We start from the raw sequence: 22,483 nt of genomic DNA on the forward strand, positions 1-22,483 counted from the left end.
GAGATACAGTATTGTGATCAGTTAATGGCACAGAGTCAACGGCTCTGTGCTCCGATGAAACAGAAGGATCCGAATGAAACAGAAGCGGTACTGCAGGATAAGGTTGTCCGGGATGTCTTTGAATATAAGTTAGGAATAAACTGTACATCTGTAGCACGAATTCACAAACTTGGGAAAGCACCCACATGAAGGCCAGTCATTGCATTCTTACAGGATTATTCTGAAAAGCAAGCTCTCTTGAAAAACGCACGCAAATTGAAGGGAACAGGCATATCGTTGCAAAACGATTTTTGTGCAGACACTCTGCGCAAGCGCTGTCTGCTTTGGAGCAGTGAGAAAGAAGAAAAAGACATCGGCAGGAAACTTAGGCTTATTCATGATACGATTCGCGTTGATGACGACTTGTTCTTTTGGGATGACGTACAGCACACGCGGAAACTCAATGCAAAGAAAAAAAAGAGCACAGAATTGCAACCAAGCCACACCGACTAGCAGTCACAGTCGCAGCAGTTTCGGCTGCTTTCACTAAATGCCCAAAGTATAGTCAACAAAACGGAGAAACTGCAAGATATCTTACTAGTATACGATTCTCATATGTGTGTTATATCCGAGACTTGGTTGCACGACGGGGTGCATGATGATGAGGTCATTTTGCCAAATCACCAGCTGTTTAGAAAAGATAGGTCATCCCAAGGCGGTGGCGTCGCAGTTACTGCAAAGAATAGTGTTGTTGTAAGGGAACTAGATCAGATAGATAATCATGAAAGTTTGTTTTTGAGTGTCTCTGTTTGGGGTATGCCATGCATATTATGTTGTGCGTATGGGACACCAAATGCTGATGATCACTTTATGCAGAAGTTATATTATCACCTTTTGAAATATAGAGGAAAAAGCTTAATTACTGGTGATTTTGATCTCCCACAAATAGAATGGTAAAATTGGAGTTATGGACACAGTCTTTCCTCTGACTTACTCATTGATATCATGCTAACTTTCAGTCTTTGGCAGGTTGTCAGTGTATGTACTCGGGGAGGGAATATTCTTGACCTCTTATTCCTCAGCGAAGTTTTTGGTGAAGGAACCCTCGAAATTGAAAATGGCATTTCTGACCATAAACTGATTTCCTTTTCGTCATCGATGGCTGTAAATAATGTCGGACTACGCCGAAAAAACATTCAGATGAGGGATTATGCTAAAGCAGATGATAAATCGATTATTGATTACTTGGACCTGCACCTTAACATTGTCCAAGATGATGTCGAGCTTTCATGGCAAAGGTTCAAGGACACTGTTACTTATTACATTGAAAGATTTATTCCATTGAAGGCAGTCAAGAAACCTCCATCAAACCCTTGGATCAACAGAGATATCATCCAAACTAGGCGGAAGCTGAAAAGAATGAAACGAAAACAAAAAAATGAGTTCGCATGTCAAAGAATTACTGTGAAAAGTTAAAGCTGCGTGAGGAAGACTCTTCAGTTATAGCTTTGCTGATTTTATTTCAAATTCTCCGCAGAAGTTTTGGCGCTATTTAGGTCAATCAAAAGAGGCAGCACATAAAATAAACATTAATGGTAAAATTATTGAAGACACCCGCATAATTGCTGAGCATTTTAATGATTACTTCAGTAGTGTATTCTCAGACCTAGATGAATTCAAACAATGCAATACAAATAGGTCTGTTTTACGTGATATTACGATTTTCGGAGAAGGTGTCTTGGAAATGCTCCTTAATATCAACGTTAGGAAATTTGCAGGACCTGACAAGCTTCCGAATGCGTATTTACGAAGGTATGTGGAACAGATATGTGTATAGTCACCGACTGATTTTTCGGACTCCAAAAATTCGGACATGCTCGATTATTCGGTCTGCTTCGCGGCACCGCCCTTCTCCCCATAGACCATTGTATAACAACTGCCGAAAGTTCGGACACCTTGCAACCTCTCGTCCGATTCTTCGGACATTCCTTGAGCCAACTCGACCGAGAGCACCATGCACTGACTCTGATCGGTGCACGGCTCGACTAACTGAACGCCATTTTTGTTTTGAAGGGAGCCTCCTTGCTTCCCCACGAAGTGGCGCTACCGCAAATCCACGCTCATCATCATAATCGTTTCTGCCTGGTTCGTAGCTACAGCAGTTTCAGTCTCAGCTTAGTAAGCCATGTCAAGACAATCCAGCAGCTGATTTGTTGTGACGCTGCAAGTAGGCCACGTTTTTCGTTTGTGCGACTGGTGTCGGCGTGACGGCGAGGTGATGTTTGCTTTGTGTGCTATGTTGAGGTTGCGGTGATGCAACGCGGCATACGGAAACATTGCGTCAAGTGTCTAAAGCCGCCGACAGTGCCCGCGCAGAGTGCGCTAAGGAATGCCGGCAAGCGGGTGCCGGGAGGCCTAGGATTTGTCGCCTTTCAATGTGCTCCCTACTGACGCCAAAAATGTTCTGTCGAGACCTGCGCAGTGGTTGCATTGCGATTCCGGACACAGTCTCATTTGACAGTTTCACAGGTACTGATACTGCTGTACTGACATGCACAGAACTCAACGATGGCGAGATCATTCGTCTGGTTTCTGCTGCGCCGCCGGGCGATGACTCTGAGTCAGAAGATGACGCACCATGTACTACGCTGCCGTCGCATGCGGAGCATGTACAAGTAGTGACTGTGCTTTCAGCTGCCTATAGTGACCGTAGGACCTTCTCAGAGATTCAAGCTTGTCTGATTGCGTGTAAACGAAACAGCGTGCAATGGTGCATTCACGATTTCTTCAAGCCTACTGCCGAGCCCAAATAAGTGTGTGCAAGTAAAAGGTTTCCTTTTTTTTTCTTAATCTGCTTTTCCGGACACCTGTTTATTCGGACATTTCTGCAGTCCTCGTGAGGTCCGAATAAATGGTCGGCGACTGTATTCTTAACAGATTTTTTCAAATTATCCTTACATTTAGCAGAGATACCATCAGACTGGCGTAAGGCAAGAGTTGTCCCAATTCATAAAAAGGGCAATCACCTCACAGTGTCAAATTCAAATTATCGTCCTGTTTCTATTACAAGCACATGCAGCAAATTATTAGAGCACATTGTCGCAGGCTTTGTTCGTCAGTATTTGACAGATCACAATGTCATATCTCCACTACAGCATGGGTTCAGAAAGAGATTATCGACTTCAACTCAGCTTGTGTCAGTTGGTCATGAAATCTCTGAAGTACTTGACTCGTCCGGACAAGTTGACATGCTCTTTTTAGATTTTAGCGAAGCTTTCGATAAGGTAACTCATAGAAAATTAATCTACAAGCTCGAGTGCACTGGTCTTCCATCAAATATATCATGAATCCAAGCCTATCTCTGACACAGGCAGCAGTTTGTAGATATTAATAAATGTTCCTCAAGTGTCCGTCAGGTAACTTCCGGCGTACCGCAAGGCAGCGTATTAGGACCCCTTTTATTTTTGAACTATATTATTGATATAATAGAGGAAATCCCCGATGATGTGCATGTTAATTTATTTGTGGATGACTGTGTCATATTTAAAAAAATAGCTTCACGAAACGATCACGCATGCTTGCAGGAGTCAGTTATTGCAATTTCCAGTTGGTGTAAACTTTGGGGCATGGAATTAAATGTACATAAAACAGCCTTGCTGCGAGTAACATGAAAAAAGGAACATAGTATATTTTCTTATGTTCTAAACGACAAGAAAATAACTGATGTTGAACAATACAAATACTTAGGCGTCACATTCCCTAACAGATTCTCCTGGTCAGACCACATTTGCCTTACATGTTCAGCAGCTTAGCACAAATTATGGTTCTTAAAAAGGAAACATAAAAAGGCACCGGTAAACACCAAAATTTTAGCACATAACACATTTGTGCAATTGAAACTTGAATACGCAGCGGTTGTATGGGATCCCCCTACCAGAAAGGACATAATGAATTTGGAACGTGTACAAAGGAAAGCCGTTAGATATATCTTTGGAAAATATAAAATAGAGGATTCCCCATCCTTACTAATGCTTAGAAATAAAATCTGTTCACTAGAACACAGGCGTAAAGTTAGTCGTCTCCAGTTTTGCATGGAATCAACATGGAAAAATCTGGCTTCAAATGCCTCATTCTGTAACGCCTCTTAATGCACGATAAACAAGACATAGGCACAACCATTATTTGCTAAAACAAAATCTCACATGAATACTTTTTATCCATGTACTATCATCATCATCATCATCATCATCATCAGCCTGGTTACGCCCACTGCAGGGCAAAGGCCTCTCCCATACTTCTCCAAAAACCCCAGTCATGTACTAATTGCGGCCATGCCGTCCCTGCAAACTTCTTAATCTCATCCGCCCACCTAACTTTTTGCCGCCCCCTGCTACGCTTCCCTTCCCTTGGGATCCAGTCCGTAACCCTTAATGACCATCGGTTATCTTCCCTCCTCATTACATGTCCTGCCCATGCCCATTTCTTTTTCTTGATTTCAACTAAGATGTCATTAACTCGCGTTTGTTCCCTCACCCAATCTGCTCTTTTCTTATCCCTTAACGTTACACCTATCATTCTTCTTTCCATAGCTCGTTGCGTCGTCCTCAATTTGAGTAGAACCCTTTTTGTAAGTCTCCAGGTTTCTTCCCCGTAGGTTGTACTGGTAAGACACAGCTATTATATACTTTTTTCTTGAGGGATAATGGCAACCTGCTGTTCATGATCTGAGAATGCCTGCCAAACGCACCCCAGCCCATTCTTATTCTTCTGATTATTTCCGCCTCATGATCCGGATCTGCCGTCACTACCTGCCCCAAGTAGATGTATTCCCTTACGACTTCCAGTGCCTCGCTGCCTATTGTAAATTGCTGTTCTCTTCCGAGACTGTTAAACATTACTTTAGTTTTCTGCAGATTAATTTTTAGACCCACTCTTCTGCTTTGCCTCTCCAGGTCAGTGAGCATGCATTGCAATTGGTCCCCTGAGTTACTAAGCAAGGCAATATCATGAGCGAATCGCAAGTTACTAAGGTATTCTCCATTAATTTTTATCCCCAATTCTTCCCAATCCAGGTCTCTAAATACCTCCTGTAAACATGCTGTGAATAGCATTGGAGAGATCGTATCTCCCTGCCTGACGCCTTTCTTTATTGGGATTTTGTTGCTTTCTTTATGGAGGACTACGGTGGCTGTGGAGCCGCTATAGATATCTTTCAGTATTTTTACATACAGCTCGCCTACACCTTGATTCCGTAATGCCTCCATGACTGCTGAGGTTTCGACAGAATCAAACGCTTTCTCGTAATCAATGAAAGCTATATATACGGGTTGGTTATATTCCGCACATTTCTCTATCACCTGATTGATAGTGTGAATATGATCTATTGTTGAGTAGCCTTTACGGAATGCTGCCTGGTCCTTTGCTTGAGAGAAGTCTAAGGTGTTCCTGATTCTATTTGCGATTACCTTAGTAAATATTTTGTAGGCAACGGACAGTAAACTGATCGGTCTATAATTTTTCAAGTCTTTGGTGTAACCTTTCTTATGGATTAGGATTATGTTAGCGTTCTTCCAAGATTCTGGTACGCTCGAGGTCATGAGGCATTGCGTATACAGGGTGGCCAGTTTCTCTAGAACAATCTGCCCACCATCCTTCAACAAATCTGCTGTTACCTGATCCTCCCCAGCTGCCTTCCCCCTTTGCATATCTCCCAAGGCTTTCTTTACTTCTTCCGGCGTTACCTTTGGGACTTCGAATTCCTCTAGACTATTTTCTCTTCCATTATCGCCATGGGTGCCACTGGTACTGTATAAATCTCTATAGAACTCCTCAGCCACTTGAACTATTTCATCTATATTAGTAATGATATTGCCGGCTTTGTCTCTTAACGCATACATCTGATTCTTGCCAATTCCTAGTTTCTTCTTCACTGTTTTTAGGCTTCCGCCGTTCCTGAGAGCATGTTCAATTCTATCCATATTATACTTCCTTATGTCAGCTGTCTTACGCTTGTTGATTAACTTCGAAAGTTCTGCCAGTTATATTCTAGCTGTAGGGTTAGAGGCTTTCATACATTGGTGTTTCTTGATCAGATCTTTCGTCTCCTGCGATAGCTTACTGGTATCCTGTCTAATGGAGTTACCACCGACTTCCATTGCACACTCCTTAATGATGCCCACAAGATTGTCGTTCATTGCTTCAACACTAAGGTCCTCTTCCTGAGTTAAAGCCGAATACCTGTTCTGTAGCTTGATCTGGAATTCCTCTATTTTCCCTCTTACCGCTAACTCATTGATCGGCTTCTTATGTACCAGTTTCTTCCGTTCCCTCCTCAGGCCTAGGCTAATTCGAGTTCTTACCATCCTGTGGTCACTGCAGCGCACCTTGCCGAGCACGTCCACATCTTGTATGATGCCAGGGTTAGTGCAGAGTATGAAGTCTATTTCATTTCAAGTCTTGCCGTTCGGGCTCCTCCACGTCCACTTTCGGCTATCCCGCTTGCGGAAGAAAGTATTCATTATCCTCATATTATTCTGTTCCGCAAACTCTACTGATAATTCCCCCCTGCTATTCCTAGATCCTATGCCATATTCCCCCACTGCCTTGTCTCCAGCCTGCTTCTTGCCTACCTTGGCATTAAAGTCGCCCATTAGTATAGTGTATTTAGTTTTCACTCTACCCATCGCCGACTGCACGTCTTCATAGAAGCTTTCGACTTCCTGGTCATCATGACTGGATGTAGGGGCGTAGACCTGTACAATCTTCATTTTGTACCTCTTATTAAGTTTAACAACAAGACCTGCCACCCTCTCGTTAATGCTATAGAATTCCTGTATGTTACCACTACTATATTTGTACTACAGTGCAGTCCACTTATAACGATACCACATATAACGATATATCGGTTATAACGATGGGTCGACATGAGAGTGTCATTTTATGCATTAGGTCTATGGGGAAAAAACCCATTTATAACGATAGCTTATTCACCGCATATCGGATATAACGATCAAAATTTTGCAGTCTGGACGGCGTTTTCCGTGCCAAATAATCGTAACGTTTGCGTTGCTTAGTTCCCTGAAACGAACGATGTCGAGACGAGGCGATGTTTACCTCCGTAAGTTCGTATCTGCCGCCATTACCGCGCAGCGCGTCTCGCCCCGCCCGCGCACGAGTAGGCGCAGCCAACGTTGGCGCAGCGCGCCACAAGATGGCGCTAGCTGCTTCATGCGCATCGGCCACAGTCGCTCCGATAGAGAGAGAAAGAAAAAAAGAAGCGACAAGCAAAGCGGCGCGGTGGCGCCCGTCCCGCGTCTCTCTCGCGATAGCAGGCTGACACCACCGAAGCAGCGTGCAACAAACGGTTCAACCCAGTTCGAAGATGGCGCCGACAAAGCGCAAAGCTGTGTCGCTTGACACGAAGATTGATATTTTGCAGGACTCTCGATGCGGCTTCAAGGTGAGCGCCCTCGTGAAGAAGTATGAGCTCGTTCAGTTAACGATATCAACCATCTTGAAAACCGGGAGCACCGCGATTGTGAAGGCAGGAGCTATCAGCGGCCATTCCGATCAGCGGAAAAGGGGTTAGAGACCCTTTGTACGCCGATGTTGAAGAGGCGCTTTACCAGTGGTTCATCACCAATTGCTTCAAGAAGGCGGGCTTTGTGCGTAAGGACGAACTTCCCCAACCCGCTGAGACCGACCCGGTGGAATTCGCTGACATAACCGAGCTCTGGGAGCTCGTTCCTACTGGTGACACAGGTGGTGTGTCGAAGGAGGAGTTTTTGACTGCAGACAGTGCTGCCTCGTTCTGCGATGAGGTCACCGACGAGGCGATCGCCGAAGATGTGCTGTCTCGACAGGCGCAAAGTTGTGCGACGGTGGCGACGGCATCAGCGACAGTGACAACGAGATCGACAGTGGCTCCTTGACCCCGACCACGATGTCCACGCAAAGTGCACTGTCGTCGATCGACTCCTTAATTGATTTTATGCATGCTAAAGGATTGCTGCCAGTGTTCGCGCAGCAGCTGGAATCCATGCACACCGCGATTGTGAAGCTGAAGCTGCCGCAAGAGCAAGTGCAGATTTCGGACTATTTCGGCGCGCCTAATCCTTGACACGGTCATTGGCGCTAGAAATAAAGTTTGTTTTTCACGGCCTACTGTATACATCATCTATTCTTTAGAGCAAGTAGCGAATTCTAGTTCAGAGCTGCAAAGGTAAAGCGCGCAAACGCGTTTAAATTTCTTTTTTTTTTTGGTAACTACAGTCCAGATATAGCGATCATCGGTTATAACGATCATATTTTTCGTCTTTCTCGATATCGTTATAAGTGGACTGCACTGTATAAACAAATGGAATTCTCTCCCTGTTGATGTACTTCAATCAGGAAACTTCACAAATGTGTTGGAAAACTATTTGTCACATACAATAACACAACCATAAGCAGTATTTCTCACAATTTTTCTCGTTTTCTTATGTGAAAGTTCCTGTGTTTTGTTATGTTTAGTGGCCAATTGTTCTTGGCACAGCATTTTTATATATGTTGGCCTGCAGTATGAATAAACAAATAAATAAATGAAGAGTGGCATGCAACAATTTTGTTGTGCGCTAACAAGGACGACACAGGCAAATGGCCACTGCTTGTAATCTGCAGAAGCAAGAAGCTCTGCTGCTTCAAGGGAAATTGTAGGCTGCCCATACAATACGCCATGGAGCTGAAGTCATGGATGACCAGGGCCACATTTGATGGCTGGCTCGAGGCTTTCGATGCCAACATGCGGAAGGCAAGCAGGATGGTCAGCCCTGCTTTGGATAATTGCAGTGCCGCCCATCATGTTGATGATGTGGAGCTCGGAAAAGAGTGCTTGGTTTTTTCCCGACCAAACTGCACTTCCATGCTGCAGCCGCTGGATCATTTGCATCAAGTGCACCTACAGAGAGAGGCTGATTCAGCGTCTGCTGCTGAACCTCCAGCTCAAGTGTCCCACCGATGCTTGAGATAGTAGCCGCCACATGGTTTGCAAGGTGTCCAGTCGCGACAGCAAATGGTTTCAAACACGCCGGCTTCACTGAACAGGCATCCTGTGCTGATCCAGCAGGACCGGAGGAATACTTGCCCCAAGGTGCACTCGATGACAGTGCTGATGGTGGAGTGCAGCCATCGCTGACCAAAGCATGCAGTGAACTTCGTCCTGTGGAAAATGGGAGTTCCAGATGGCCTCAGCATCAATGAGTTTGTTCGCACAGATGAATACGTTGTGCACAAAGAGATGGCCAATGACGCCGTCATAAGTAGCGTGTAGCTGGTGACGCCGACGGCCACCAAAAACCAAATCATGAGAAGACGAACCTGCGGGATGTGTTGAACACCTTCAACACAATTTGTTCGTTTTTCAGTGAGTGCAACGATGATGTTGCAATGGACCACTTTTTCCAGTGCGAATTCAGAGCTGTCAAATTGCTGCAAGGCTTACCGACTTTTGGCAATAATTTTTTTTTTGCAAAAGATCAAAGGAACAACATACGAGTTGCACCGTTTCCCCGTAATGTTCATCTTGAACACAACGTAGGCAGACGTAAGAGCCCTTGCCCTCCTCAAGGGTACCAAAGACGATGCATACTCTGCATCAAGGTGTCTACCAAGTTGGCATTTCCAAATTCCCTGAGTTTTCCAGGTTTTCCCTGAGTGCCTTTGCAAAGTTCCCAGAGTGATGTAGAATTATATTTTATCTCAAGACGGGCTGAAACCATATCGCCCGATACAGTAAGCATACGAAAAATTTAAAGAAAAACGACTTAGTCCAATTTGAATACTAAGGAGTAGTGTTTATGTTATTCAAAAAGAGAATAGAAGGGAAGGGTTAGTAAAATACACAGCAAATAAAATGTCTTCGAAAAAAATTGCAAATCGTGTCGGACATTCTCAAATACGAATAAGAAGGAGATGCAGAGAGAAGCAAATATTTTCGAATATAAGCTATTTTTACCAACTGATAGCAAGCTCAGTGGTATGAGGCCCGAATGTTGTCACAATTGAGATTCTCTCTCAACAGCTCGTAAGTCAACCTCAACTGTCCTGACATACTCTCAGTCCGCGCACGACGCCTCAATGTTGTGTTTCACTGCTTTAAAGAGTTTATTTTGATTTGGATGAGGGACCCCTGCATCTCGGTATCAGCCAACACTGTTTTTTGAGCAAAAGCTTCTTCAAAACAGCGGCCGCACGCTTCTTTCCCCTTTCATTCCTCAATGAGTAGGTCTTTTCAGTTCTTGTCCTCCTTCTGCCACTTGTTCGCCCCACAGACCATTTGAAGCATTTTCTTGGTCAGTTGCCGAGTCCACGTCCGATTTTTCGAACTCCCTAGGGGCCGCGAAAACATCAGAAAAATCGGCCAGTTGAGAAAATACATGCATGTCATTTACTGCACTTAAGGGCTCAAACTGTCACAGGCACATTCGAAAACGCTCTGAAGGCCTGCCGGTACACGTATTAGGCATATCGGTGCTCGTACTGTGACAGGGAATACCGGGTGCAAGCGCGTATAATTAAGGAATACATACTGTGTCCCATGGCAATAGCCCCGTCTCACGCTTTTTATGCTTCACTGCAATACTTTTGCGTATGCTTCACCAAGTAACACTTCTGTACGGAGCCGAAGCTGACTTTCGGGAACCGACATTATGCAACGCATTGTGCTCTCCAAGCTTCTAAGCCAATCGCGAGAACCACAAAGGCGGAGTCCGTGCCATTGCTGACAGCAGCAAATTCTTTCAATAAAAAACATGGCATCCAACGGCAAGAAGCTTCATAGCGAACGTCGAAGCAGCTATGCCTAGCGTTGCCATCGTGGTGGATACGGCTGCCAGCAGATCTACATGCGAGAGCGCCGGTTCGAGGCAGCTAGGTAATCAAAATGGCAGCGGTGGTGCCTTTGATTAATGCCGTTTCGGACCTGCGGTCACGGCAAAACTTTCGGAAAATCGGAAGGTGAAGAGTTCTTATGTCCGAAATTTCAGACGTTCTGATGCATTCACTCTATCGGGGTACGTGGTGGTGCCACGAAGCCGTCCAAATTATCGGGAATCCGGAAAGTCGCTCGTTGGCTGTACACTGGCTACTCCTCCAGCCGACGACAGGGCATCAAAGAAGATTCATTACGATTCCTGTCTGTTACGTAAGCCAGCATCACCTCGACTTTCAACCCTTTCAATAAAGTTACAGCCAATTTTCCCTGATAGAAGCACAAATTCCCCGAGTTTTCCCCGAGTTTTTCCAGACTACTCAAAATCCTTGAGAATTCCCAGTTTTCCCGGTTGGTAGACACCCTGGGCATGCTTTGTCGATGCAGCCTGCCCTAGGGCAAAGCTTCTCAAGACCTTGTAAAAAAAGTTCTCTCTCTCTCTGCCTGTCTGTCCGTCCGTCCATCTATCTGTCTGCAGGCCAATTCTCTGCCTTTTCTGTCTCATTCTCACGCTAACAAAATTTCCGCAGAAGTAAAATTTTTTTGCTTTCCCCGGCAATTTCGTTATTGTGGGTTTTGACTGTACAGTAAAAGCTCGTTAATTCGAATTCCGCGGGGATGCTATGAAAATTCGAATTATACAAAATTCGAACTAATGAAAGTCAGAGAAAAAAATCGCTCGGTTAAGGCGCGTATATAGTCTGATGTGGCGTGCGCACGCGCGCACACGCTACGTCACGTTGGCGTGAACAACGTCTATACTTCGAAGCTCTGGCGCAGCCAACGTAACCGGACGCGGCCAGCGCGGTCCGACGCGCCCGACGTCGAGATGGCTCTTGCTCCATCCGCGCGTTTGTCGCGCTGACTGGGGCGGAGAAAAAAAAAAAAAGAAGTCTCCGTCTCGCGCGAAAAGCGAAGCACCGATTGCGATACAAAATTAGTAGATAGCTATACGAAGTAAGGATAATAGTTTTATCGGCCGTATAAACTTGTAAGCATTCGCTTACTAAATTAACAAGCACTGTGTCACGCGCGCAAAGGTGAGCATGAACGCATCTCGCTCGATTACCGCGGAAACTCACTGAAAAACGCTGGAGTGAGGGCACGCAGCAGTAGCAGCGAGCGAATTGACATTCGTACAGCCCTCGCTTTAACGCAAACGAAACGTAGAAAGCACATCGCATATGAAGCTACCGGCAATACGCGCACTCTGCAAATATCGCAGATCGCTTTGAAGACAGGCCCACGCGGGCGCGCACTTTGGCCACGTCGCAGATCGCTTTCAATATGCAGCGACCGCATGGTCGCGCGGCCGCGCCGTAAGCAGCAGCCACCTCAGCCGCCGAAGATCGTCCCCCGGTCCCTCCCTCGCCTCACCCCTCTGCCTCGCGCACGACAAGAGAGGGCGCGCTCCTCCAACACCCTCTCCTCCCCACCTTCCCCTCTCGCGCACGCGAGATTGAGCCGCGTTCGCCGGCTCACCCTCGCACGCTCGTACGCAAAGAACATGGCGCGCGGCGAGTGCGTTATCGTCCTTGCCGCTGATCGAAAAAGCAAAAGCTGCGCGACCCGCGCGGCGACGCCAGCGTGCTCCCGCGCACTAGCACTCTCCCCATCCACGATGATGCGGAGTTCGAATTATCGGTGGCGGTGCGGATTTCAGTGTGAATTAGCGGGATGTGTCACATATTGCTTTCAATACATTGTGGGACGGACCGCGGCAACTAATTCGAATTATCCGAAATTTCGAATTAACGAGTAGTGAATTAACGAGCTTTTACTGTATGTGCATGTGTGTGCCTTTGACATTGCTCCTCACCAATGAACTCGCTTATCGTGTACGTGGATGATGGCAACCATTTAATTGTCTTCATCATGGCTATCTTTCTCACATGGTATTCCTACTTTGGTATGTCCTCCTCTTTCTCCTGCCTATTCAAGCTTTTGTGTATGTTGCTGCATGTGCAATAAAATATTGGTTGATAGTCAGTGCATTATCTCAGTCTGCACATTTCGTTTTTTTTGCACTGTTATTCATATTCTTAAAATTTTTTTTTGCAGATGTGTACTAACTGGCCCAAGATAGCACTTTATTGAAGTCGAGAATGACTAGGCCTTAGTTGGTCTGCTAAAGGTTCCTACACAGCCGGAGGTCGCAGGGCCGCCACTGCTGACTTTGGGCAGATCTTGGCCAATTTACCTCGTAAATTGACCACCCTATTGTTGCCAGCCCTATTCAGATTGTGGGACACCCTGGATGTATGGGATCACCACTGGTTTGGCGCTGCTACGTTGTTGTCTGTAGATTCTTCGGACTCCCCTTGATTTTCAGTGCCTTAGTCACGGCTGCCAAAATGTGGTCAGGGAACCCTAGTTTTCGTAGTCTAGCTACCTCTACCTTAAAGCTCGGCTGCATAATGTGAGGGCATTACTTGAAGAGCGCAGATTAAAGAGAAAGAGTCGCAACAGCCCTCTTGACAGTTTTTGATTGGGCCAAATCAAAAGGCGAAAAACCTTTCTTGGCTCTAGGACGATAGCTATCGCCCTGCTCTAGTGGCATGATTTTGACAAACACCCCAACTAGAAATCTCCAGCATTCTTGGCAGGAGGAACAAAAAGGGGCATGTCTTGCGCTGTTTCTGCACCAGCAATGAACCTACCTATCGACCCGAATGTTGCTAACACTGCTTCTGCAGTGTTATGGATGCTGCACCTCAAGAGCTAAATGAGGTTCAAGCATAAAATTAACCTCAAGTTGTTCACATAGGATTATCACAAGAATTGATTGTAACAACCACTAAAAATATATTGCCTCTGATGGAGTAGGCCTTTTCTTTACCAGAAACCTCACTGCTACTGATGGTGATTGGGAAGTCGTGACATTCTTGTAACACACATAGCCAAAGTGAAGTCCTGTGCAAGTGAGCACCACATCAAGAGCTTCTAGCAAACGACAATGCTCACGGTGATGCAGCTGTGCTGGTCTTTCTCCGGTGGAGTAGGCAGTCATCCTGACCACAGGCACAGGTCACACGGTGGATGCTGCACAGAGGAAAAACTCTTGTCAACTTCTGGCTCATTATGGTGTTCACTTACAACAAAGACATGCTCTCCCCAATAATAGATGGCGAAATGATACTTTTGCTGTCTACGTTGGTGAAGAATAGAAGGTCAACCAGGGTATTGAATCGAACTCGAACAGAAAACCATACCCAAGCCAGAATTCTAGCTAGAACTGAACCCGAACCTGAATGTTCTTAGGATGTGCCTGAACCTGAACCAACCCTGAAGTGAAAAAAAATAAAAAAATAAAAATAAATAAATAAATAAACAAATAAGGGTTACCATTTCGGCACAAAACAGTTGAAGCTTATATGGTGCAAATAGGTGCTCAATAGATAAGCGGTTTTTCAGTCGGCGCACCCAACGAGAAGAACATTACGACTCATGAGTTGCATTATCTACGAGAATCAGGACAAATGAAAGGTACATGCTGGTTACTATATGGCCACCTCGGCATGAAACACTTGCATTTCTGAACACAGCTATGCCAAGCGTGTTCTGCAGCCGAAACATCATATCAAGGGCATTGGTGTAAACATGGATGGGTGGTCAAAACTCTCCTCCCCCTCTTGCGACAAGATTGGCGAGTTGGGCTAGTTGGCTGACGTTCACATTTGAGTTACACCCGAGATGCAGACACAGAGAGGAAGTAAACAGGACAGTGCTTACACAGGAAGGCCTTTCTTGTGCACACACACAGAACGTCTTCACTGTCACGCCAAGAACAGCCGAAGGGTGTGGCCTACTACATGCCCGCGTCAGCTCATGCCCGATTGTGGAAAAAGCGGCTGCATTTGTGGCTTGGTGGAAGAAAAAAAAGAGGATTTTGCTGGTCCCACTGTTGATGGCTAACAGAAAAGGGGATGGTGCAAGGCAGAGGGAAGAGAATTGGAGACAGCACAGAGTGGGGAGCAAGAAAGTGCAGAGGGCCTATTTACAATAATTACAGCATTTAAAAAAAGGGATTATAATAGGGACCCTGAAACAATTTTGACAATACTGTACAAACATACTGAGCTGTTAGTGTTGGACTTTCCGATCTTTAGGTGACGCATTTAAGCACTCCGTGTGAAGCGAGTAACTTATAATATTACAAGGTTTTCAAAATGTACATAGCTACCAAATGCAGCATGCCACTTCGCCAAGTTTTCAGCCGCCCGTGACCAAGTGATGCGAGGTGACCATATGATGCCAGTAGGGCGAGCTATCCGATTGGCAGCCCAGGGTGTATTATCGATAACTCTTCCAACATTAGGGTGAATAAAAGTTGTTCATAATAGTCGGAATGTTAGTTAATCTCTTTCTATAAAAATGAAAGTAACAGAAAGAGAATGCACAAGGACAGTTTATCACTACAATCAAGCACTCCCGGCACACAGCAAGCGCTGTCTGCTTGTGTTACAATGTGCTCCGTGTTGATGTGAGCTGCGCAGTCTGTGTTAGTCTCGATATGTCTTTTTGCGAGCACCATGATTCACTCTTGCGTTGTCGGCTGCAAACATAAGAATCGGCAACATGTCAAGCTACGACATCGTGTCCCTCTAAAAGGCAACATGCGAGCGTAGTGGTTGCAGTGCATTAGGCTGTCGGCATCCGATCGGCATCAGCCTGTACGCATTTGCGGCCATCACTTCACACCGAAAGAATACTATAAATCACAACAGTGTGTCGAGTGTCCGGTATTTGGGTAAATGCAAGCGCAAGCGAACAGGGCCTGGGCGTTTTACGGGATGAGTGGAGGCGCAAATGTGAAAGGACTGCACGGTGCAGCCACCTGGTGGCACAGAACTCAACCAAACACAGAACTAATATAGAAGCAACCAAGTGTATTCTACTTTGCTGCTGGTGTAGATTTTTGGCAGGAGCGTAATCATCAACACATTGTTTTTCTAAGTGTTTAAAGTGTTTTACATTTTGTTACAGCAATACTAGCTCTTTGTTTCGATGGTTAAACTCTGCACCACCATGTGGCTGGACCGTGCATACCAATCAGTATGCTAACGTACGTCTACGCTAAAGCTCTTTCATCACAGCACTAGTAGTATCGAGAGGCTACACTTCGTGCGTTAATACCGGACACGTTCGGCGCTGCGAGAGAATGCTTGCAATGCAAGCTGCTTCGATAGCTCTCGCTTGGGATCGACTGCTAAGTGGCTGGCGGAGAGATTGGGGAGGTTTCCTAGGTATACATTGTGGCGCAAAATACATTTCTTGAAAAGGGACAGAAGAAAGGAAGACAGTGAAGCGCCAAACTACCAACTGTTTAATGAATGCCTGAACAAACGTATAGAAGAAAAGACAACTTCCGCTCTACCTACCTCCCTAGGAAATATAAGCAACAACTTGCCCGAGAAGAGCCCTTTTAGATTGAGGAGGCATCGCACGCTGGCTCCACTACAACTGGAAGCAGGCGACACGATTTCCCATCACACTGCAGAGCCAGTGAAGGTGGAGCTAAGCCCCAATCACTCAGTTAACGAGTTGAGAAAAAGCATGGCTATTAAGGAGGGTAACTTGTAATCGTCTGCAGCTCCCTTAATATGAGATGCTTCACACAAAGTGTGGTGCACATGTATGTTTTACTGTGGATATACCCTACGCATCTACAAAATTTGTCCGAACTGCTGCAGAGCCCTTTAAAAGAATTTGCTCAGACATTTCACCTCCCATGCAGGGGACACACTAGTTCGTAGATATCAGTAGGGTGAGTAGATAATTAAGAGAGCCTTATTTCAAGAGAATTGCACAAGCCTATGCGCTGTTGTATCTAGTAAGATTCCAGAAATGTTTAGGGGCTTTACCTTCATTCACGGCTAGTGTCGAGGCGTCTTCGAAGTAAACACACAACTTCATCCATATTGCCATTCCCCCTAGGTGTGTATGCTTATGACAGGCAAATAGTGATTATGGGAGCGCAAAGAGAGAAAAACTTTATTGAAGGGAAAATTGACAAGCATGCAAAAAGCTGTCTGAAGCAACCATGCATATTACTTTGTTGAAAGAATAATGATTTGATCATTTTCTGGAGAAGGACCAGCCCTTCCTTTGTTCAACGACGTTTGACCGCAACAATGTAGACAACCACAGCCGGACGGGCCGAGCTCGTCTGCCCTCCAGTTCACCTAAATCGAAACAAGCGCCCCTGACTACTGCGCCGCACGGCCCTTGATCCTCTTCATGCTACTCTGCATCAGCTGGGCACAGACATCAATGTTCGCGCATAAAACACATCAGCCCCTCGCTCTCATCAGTGGGCCTGGCAGTACTCCGACAATGCACTTAATTAACGCCAGACGCCTTTTCGCCTTACAGGTAACAACCCATTACACTATCTATGCGCGTTGTTCCCGCTACGCCACTTTGCTAGCGTTGCCAAGTCCAGGCTTGTGCATTAACATTGTTCACAACTGCACGTCTGTCATCCTACAACTTCTTGCACTGTCTGGCGACATATAATGGAATCCCGGCCTCAAAACCCATTCCGGTTCTACGCAGGCATCCTGCGACATAATTGCAGCATTGACGAAATAAGATCAGGCCAGGCATCTCTCCTAAGCGAAATGAAATCAATTCGAACGAAACTATCACAGAATGATAAAATTTTTGATGAGATTAAAAGGCGGCTGACAAAACTTGAACACTATGTTTCCTCCATAACTGCCCTGAAGACTGTAGTTGCATCAAACCAGTAGGTGATAAAAGCACAAAAGCCATTTCTGACATATCATCACGACTAAATGATTCAGAAGATAGGGCTCATTGTTCTAACCTTGTGTTTTTTGGCGTAGCTGACATTGAGCGGGAAACATGGCAAGAGTTAGAAAATAAGATTGCGGAGCTTTGCACTTCTAACCTTAACATCAATTTAGAACCCTTCGATACCGAGCGTGCTCATAGAATTAGCAAATACAGCAATAACAGAAACAGACCTATAATTGTCAAATTAGCACATTTCAAAGTAAAACAACATATTCTTTCAAATGCTAAACAATTAAGAGGGTCCAACCGCATCATATCAGAAGACTATTCATCTAACACTCGGCGTGCACACAAACAACTAACCGAGTTTGGCAAGACCCAATAGAAACCTTTATAAACTTCGGTTCAATAAACTAATCATGCAGAACAGAACTTACAAGTACGATAACACTGTAAATAGACTTGTATAAACTTCATACCTACCATCATAGACTACCGCAAAACCAAATAACATCCCTGTATCATTTTTTTGTAGAACATAAGAAGCTTGCTGCCCAAACGTGAAACACTCTGTAGCCTCATTGATCCTTCTTATCGTAAGCATCTTGTACTAACAAAAACATCGCTCAATTCCACTGTCAATAACACAAGAGTTCAATTCATTCCTCCCTGATTTTGACATTTTTAGGTGGGATCATGTAGGCAAAGGTGAAGGAGGTGTTCTGATAGCTGCCCACTGCAGCCTTTGTTGCTCCATTGTCGATTCACTTCTAGAAATTTTATTCGTATTGTGCAGTTCTTCATACCAACAAATTATTGTCGGTGTATGTTATCGACTCCCCAACGCAAAAGCTTCCTTCACTATTCACTTTCACGAGACACTGCAATCTGTTATGTCATTCAATCATATGCCACTATTCCTCTTAAGTCATATCATAAGAAGCCAACAAACACTGACACCAAGGACAACATAGGGGAAATTACTTGTGCTTAATAAATGAGATAAAGAAACGATAAATTATTGGAAATTAAAGTGGATGAAAAAGCAACTTGCCGCAGGTGGGAACCAAACCCACAACCTTCGCATTTCCTCTTAGGTGACATTAAACTTCCTGGTATAACATGATCCACACGAGCCTGTTTACGGGACCTTTCCTGAGCCTCCTTCGAGTTCACCAGACCACATCGAATCGCGCCACAGCTAGAAGCGCAGAAGCACGGCTACCACATTCCCGAGACGCAGCACGTGCAAACAAGTTGGCGGCCGCCACCTCGTATGCCGCAGGTGGAGCTATTCACTGCTTGACTCTTCCCGAAAGTGAAGCGAGAGCCTGGCACTGTTCCAGGTAACTTGGGTCCAAGAGGCAAGACGGGTAATGCACCGTGAAACCCTGGCAGCGTCGCCCGCATCCGCCTATTGTGACGGCGCATTGCAAGTCAGCAAGGCAAGACCGCAGAGAGAAGTAAGCCCTCGGACAATTGGGGACCAAGCAGCGACTCTCTTCGCCGGGTGTGACACAATCGCACGGGCGCCTACCATTGGCCGAACGTGACGTGTCTTCGAGACACCGAAGGGCTTAAAAAGACACAGACCAGGAGCATTCCTAGAGCATTCCTTGATTCATCTCTTTCGAGCTTCTTGCCACGGGCCGCAGCATCTGAGTTGCTGCCGGCCCGTAATGACTCTACGACTGTTAATTGACTCTCACTGTAAATAATGAAAATAAACCTCCCAAGTTTTCATCCCGACGTCCTCCTCGACTCTTACAAGCCATAACGCTGTCTAAAATAACCTCGAAGGCAATTTTCTTAATGCATGCCTCACCTTTCGTTTGACGCAGCTAGTATCTGCCCAACGTGAAAAAACAAACAGTGCTCTAACATACTTGACCTTATCTTAACATCCCATCTCAGCAGTGTTTCTTCTTTAACACGTCTACCAGAACTAAGTGATCACTCAGTACTGCATGCAGAATTATCCTGGCAACTACCTCAGAGCAAAAAAATTAATAAATAACACTTTACGATAAAGGTGATTACATCAGTATTAACAATGCATTAAAAAAATTTTACAGCTCGTATATTATAGATTTCCCAAAAAGCACAGTAGACGCTAACTGGACGCTTTTTAAAAATAAAATGACCAATCTTGCTGAAACTTGCACACTATCACCTTAACCGAGCAACCTTCATCCCCAAGGTTCACCAGCACATTAAAATAATTAAACAATAAAAATAAAAGATTATTTTGCAAAGCCAAACATTCCGATACCACTCCTGCCTGGGAAAAATATCATGCCAGTGAAAAGGTTCTTGATTTATGGCCGCAACAGCTAAACGGACCTTTTACTCAACAACACTCACTAGCATGCTACAAAACAATCCCAAACTATTCTGGAAATACCGTATTTACTCGATTCTAAGCACCCCCTTTTTTTCACGATCGCGATGCCCAAAGTGAGGGTAGATTCGAAAAATTTATAATGACCCCCTCCCTCTTGTCGCTGCAACATCACGACGAGACAGGTGCGAGAAATAACCTTTTATTTTGCAAAAGAAAAATCGGTGCAGACAGTGAACCCACCGCTTGTGTAGGATGCTTAGTCACCATCACTGCCACTCGAGTTCGTCGCACCGCTTGAATCGCTGCTCTCAGTATCCCACAGCAGGTCGTCTTCCGTTCCGTCAAAGTTGTTTGTGATCGAGCACTCCTTCAATGATTTGACCACAACGTCCACTTGGACCCTCTTCCACGCGTCCGAAATCCACTTTGCGATGGTTGATGGGGACGCTTTCTGCAGCTTTCCCGTCGGCGTCTTCTTCCGGTCAGGGTTTCGCACCCACTCTTCGTACTCCTGTCGGAGATTGGCTTTAAAGGGCTTGTTGACTGAAACGTCGAGGGGTTGCAGCACTGGCGTAATGCGACCCGGAATTACAACCATGTCGCTATTGATGTTTCTGAAGCTTTGTCTTTAGCTCCGGGGTCAGATGGCCGCGAAACGCGTTCAACAGAAGCATCGACCGCGTGCCTTCAGGTTCGCCGAGCAATGATTTCAGTGAGCAAGCGCGTTTGGCGACCTTGGCTACGCGCTCTTCCTAACAAAAGGGGGGTGCTTAGATTCGCATGCAAACCTTTTTCCTAACCTTTTCGCGAAAATAGAGGGGGGGGGGTGCTTAGAATCGCGAAAATACAGTACATTAACCTAAATAACTATAAACCATTATTATTATATTATGATGACAATAACAGTGTTCCTGGCCATAAAGCATCTGAAGTACTAAACTCTGTCTTCTCTTCTGTGTTCACTTCTGAACCTAACACTGACCTCCCAGACTGTCCTTACAACCATGCCAGACATAACATTTGAGGCATACGGTATCACACCAAACTAATAGAATGCCTGAAATTAACGTAGGCCGGCATTGATAGAATCGATTCCAAAATGTTTAAGAACACTGCACACATCTTTAGTGCATTGTTGTCATATCTTTCAGCAATCATTATCTGGAGTGGTGCCACAAGACTGGAAAATAGGTATAATATTTCCAGTACCAAAAAAAGGATAATTGTCATAGTGCCAGAATTACCGTCTGATATACCCTCACCAGTGTTTGTTCCAAACTAATCGAGCATATATAATTTATTCTCATGTTGTCAAGTATCCAACATCTGCTGATTTCTTTAATCCTAATCAACATGGTTTTCAGAAAGGCATGTCCTGCGAGACTCGGCTATCTCTCTTCATTAATGACATCAGCTCACATCTTGATCAAGACGTACCTATAAATGCCCTCTTTCTCTTCCTAAAGCTATCGCGTCTTAATCTTAAATCTTGAGTTCTCCAAGGGATACGCAACTTTCTCACTAGCCGTGAGCAGTTCGTTTACGCTAACCAATGCTCGTATTATTTATCGCCTGTTATCTCCAGCGTGCCACAAGGCACTGTCCTGGGATGACTCCTCTCTTTAATATACATTAACCGCTTACTGAGAGGTTCTTTTACAAAAATTCATTTATTTGCCGATGATTTTTTTTAACTAACGACGCTGATTCTCATGCTCTCCAGTCCAACCTTAATGTCACTAACCTTATTCATCCTGTATTTATTTATTTATTTAACAATGTCCTTACAGACCTCGTATGAAGCATTGGGTAAGGGGGGCGTTACAATAAGATTAAAAGAGTATATAGAGCATATAGAGCATATAAAAAACATAATAGACATACATTATTAATTGACAGTGGAAAAATGTATACATATCTTATACAAGTATTAAAAGCATTGTACAAAATAACAAGGTCTGGAATGTACGTATTAGAAAAAGACAAACGATACAGTTCCTTTAATAAACAAAAAATAATGTTGCCACTCCAGTACAAATACTAAACAATACTAAAAATACAAGAATGATAAGCGAAATGAGCTCATAAACAAGAGAGCAGATAACTGGAAAAAAAAATGAAAGCATCGTGCACTTTATTGAAGTTACGCGGTGGAATATGAACTGATGAGCTTACAGTATACAGTATACAATACAGTATACATTGTATACTGCATTGTCATGTAGTAGTGATGGTAGAGAACACAGTAGCAATACTGTGAATGACGAAACAAACTTTTTTTGGGCAAACCTGTGCCCACAAAAACAGGCCACACTTAAAGCACAACGATAGCAGCAAAATCTGATCTGCCGGTCAAGCTCGTTGGCTTATATACATGATCCATTGAACATTCCAGAGTAATCGCTGGTGCACACGTGTCTTCCAGAAAGTTC

The 22,483-nt window shown here is 44.8% G+C and overlaps 1 protein-coding gene across 5 annotated transcripts in view; it reads right to left on the minus strand.

Moving 5' to 3' along the window:
• Positions 1 to 22,483, minus strand: part of LOC126529757 (inactive histone-lysine N-methyltransferase 2E-like) — a 392,924-nt gene that overhangs the window by 167,664 nt on the left and 202,777 nt on the right. For all 5 annotated transcript variants that reach the window (XR_008612213.2, XM_055070020.2, XM_055070021.1 and 2 more), the window contains one exon: positions 13,910 to 13,987. Coding sequence is in view for 4 of the 5 variants with exons in the window: in XM_055070020.2 (XP_054925995.1) it covers positions 13,910 to 13,987 (78 nt within the window). In the remaining variant the exon portion in view is untranslated. The remainder of the gene's footprint in view (positions 1 to 13,909; positions 13,988 to 22,483) is intronic.

The sequence above is a fragment of the Dermacentor andersoni genome, chromosome 9 (assembly GCF_023375885.2).
Source record: "Dermacentor andersoni chromosome 9, qqDerAnde1_hic_scaffold, whole genome shotgun sequence".
NCBI lineage: Eukaryota > Metazoa > Arthropoda > Arachnida > Ixodida > Ixodidae > Dermacentor > Dermacentor andersoni.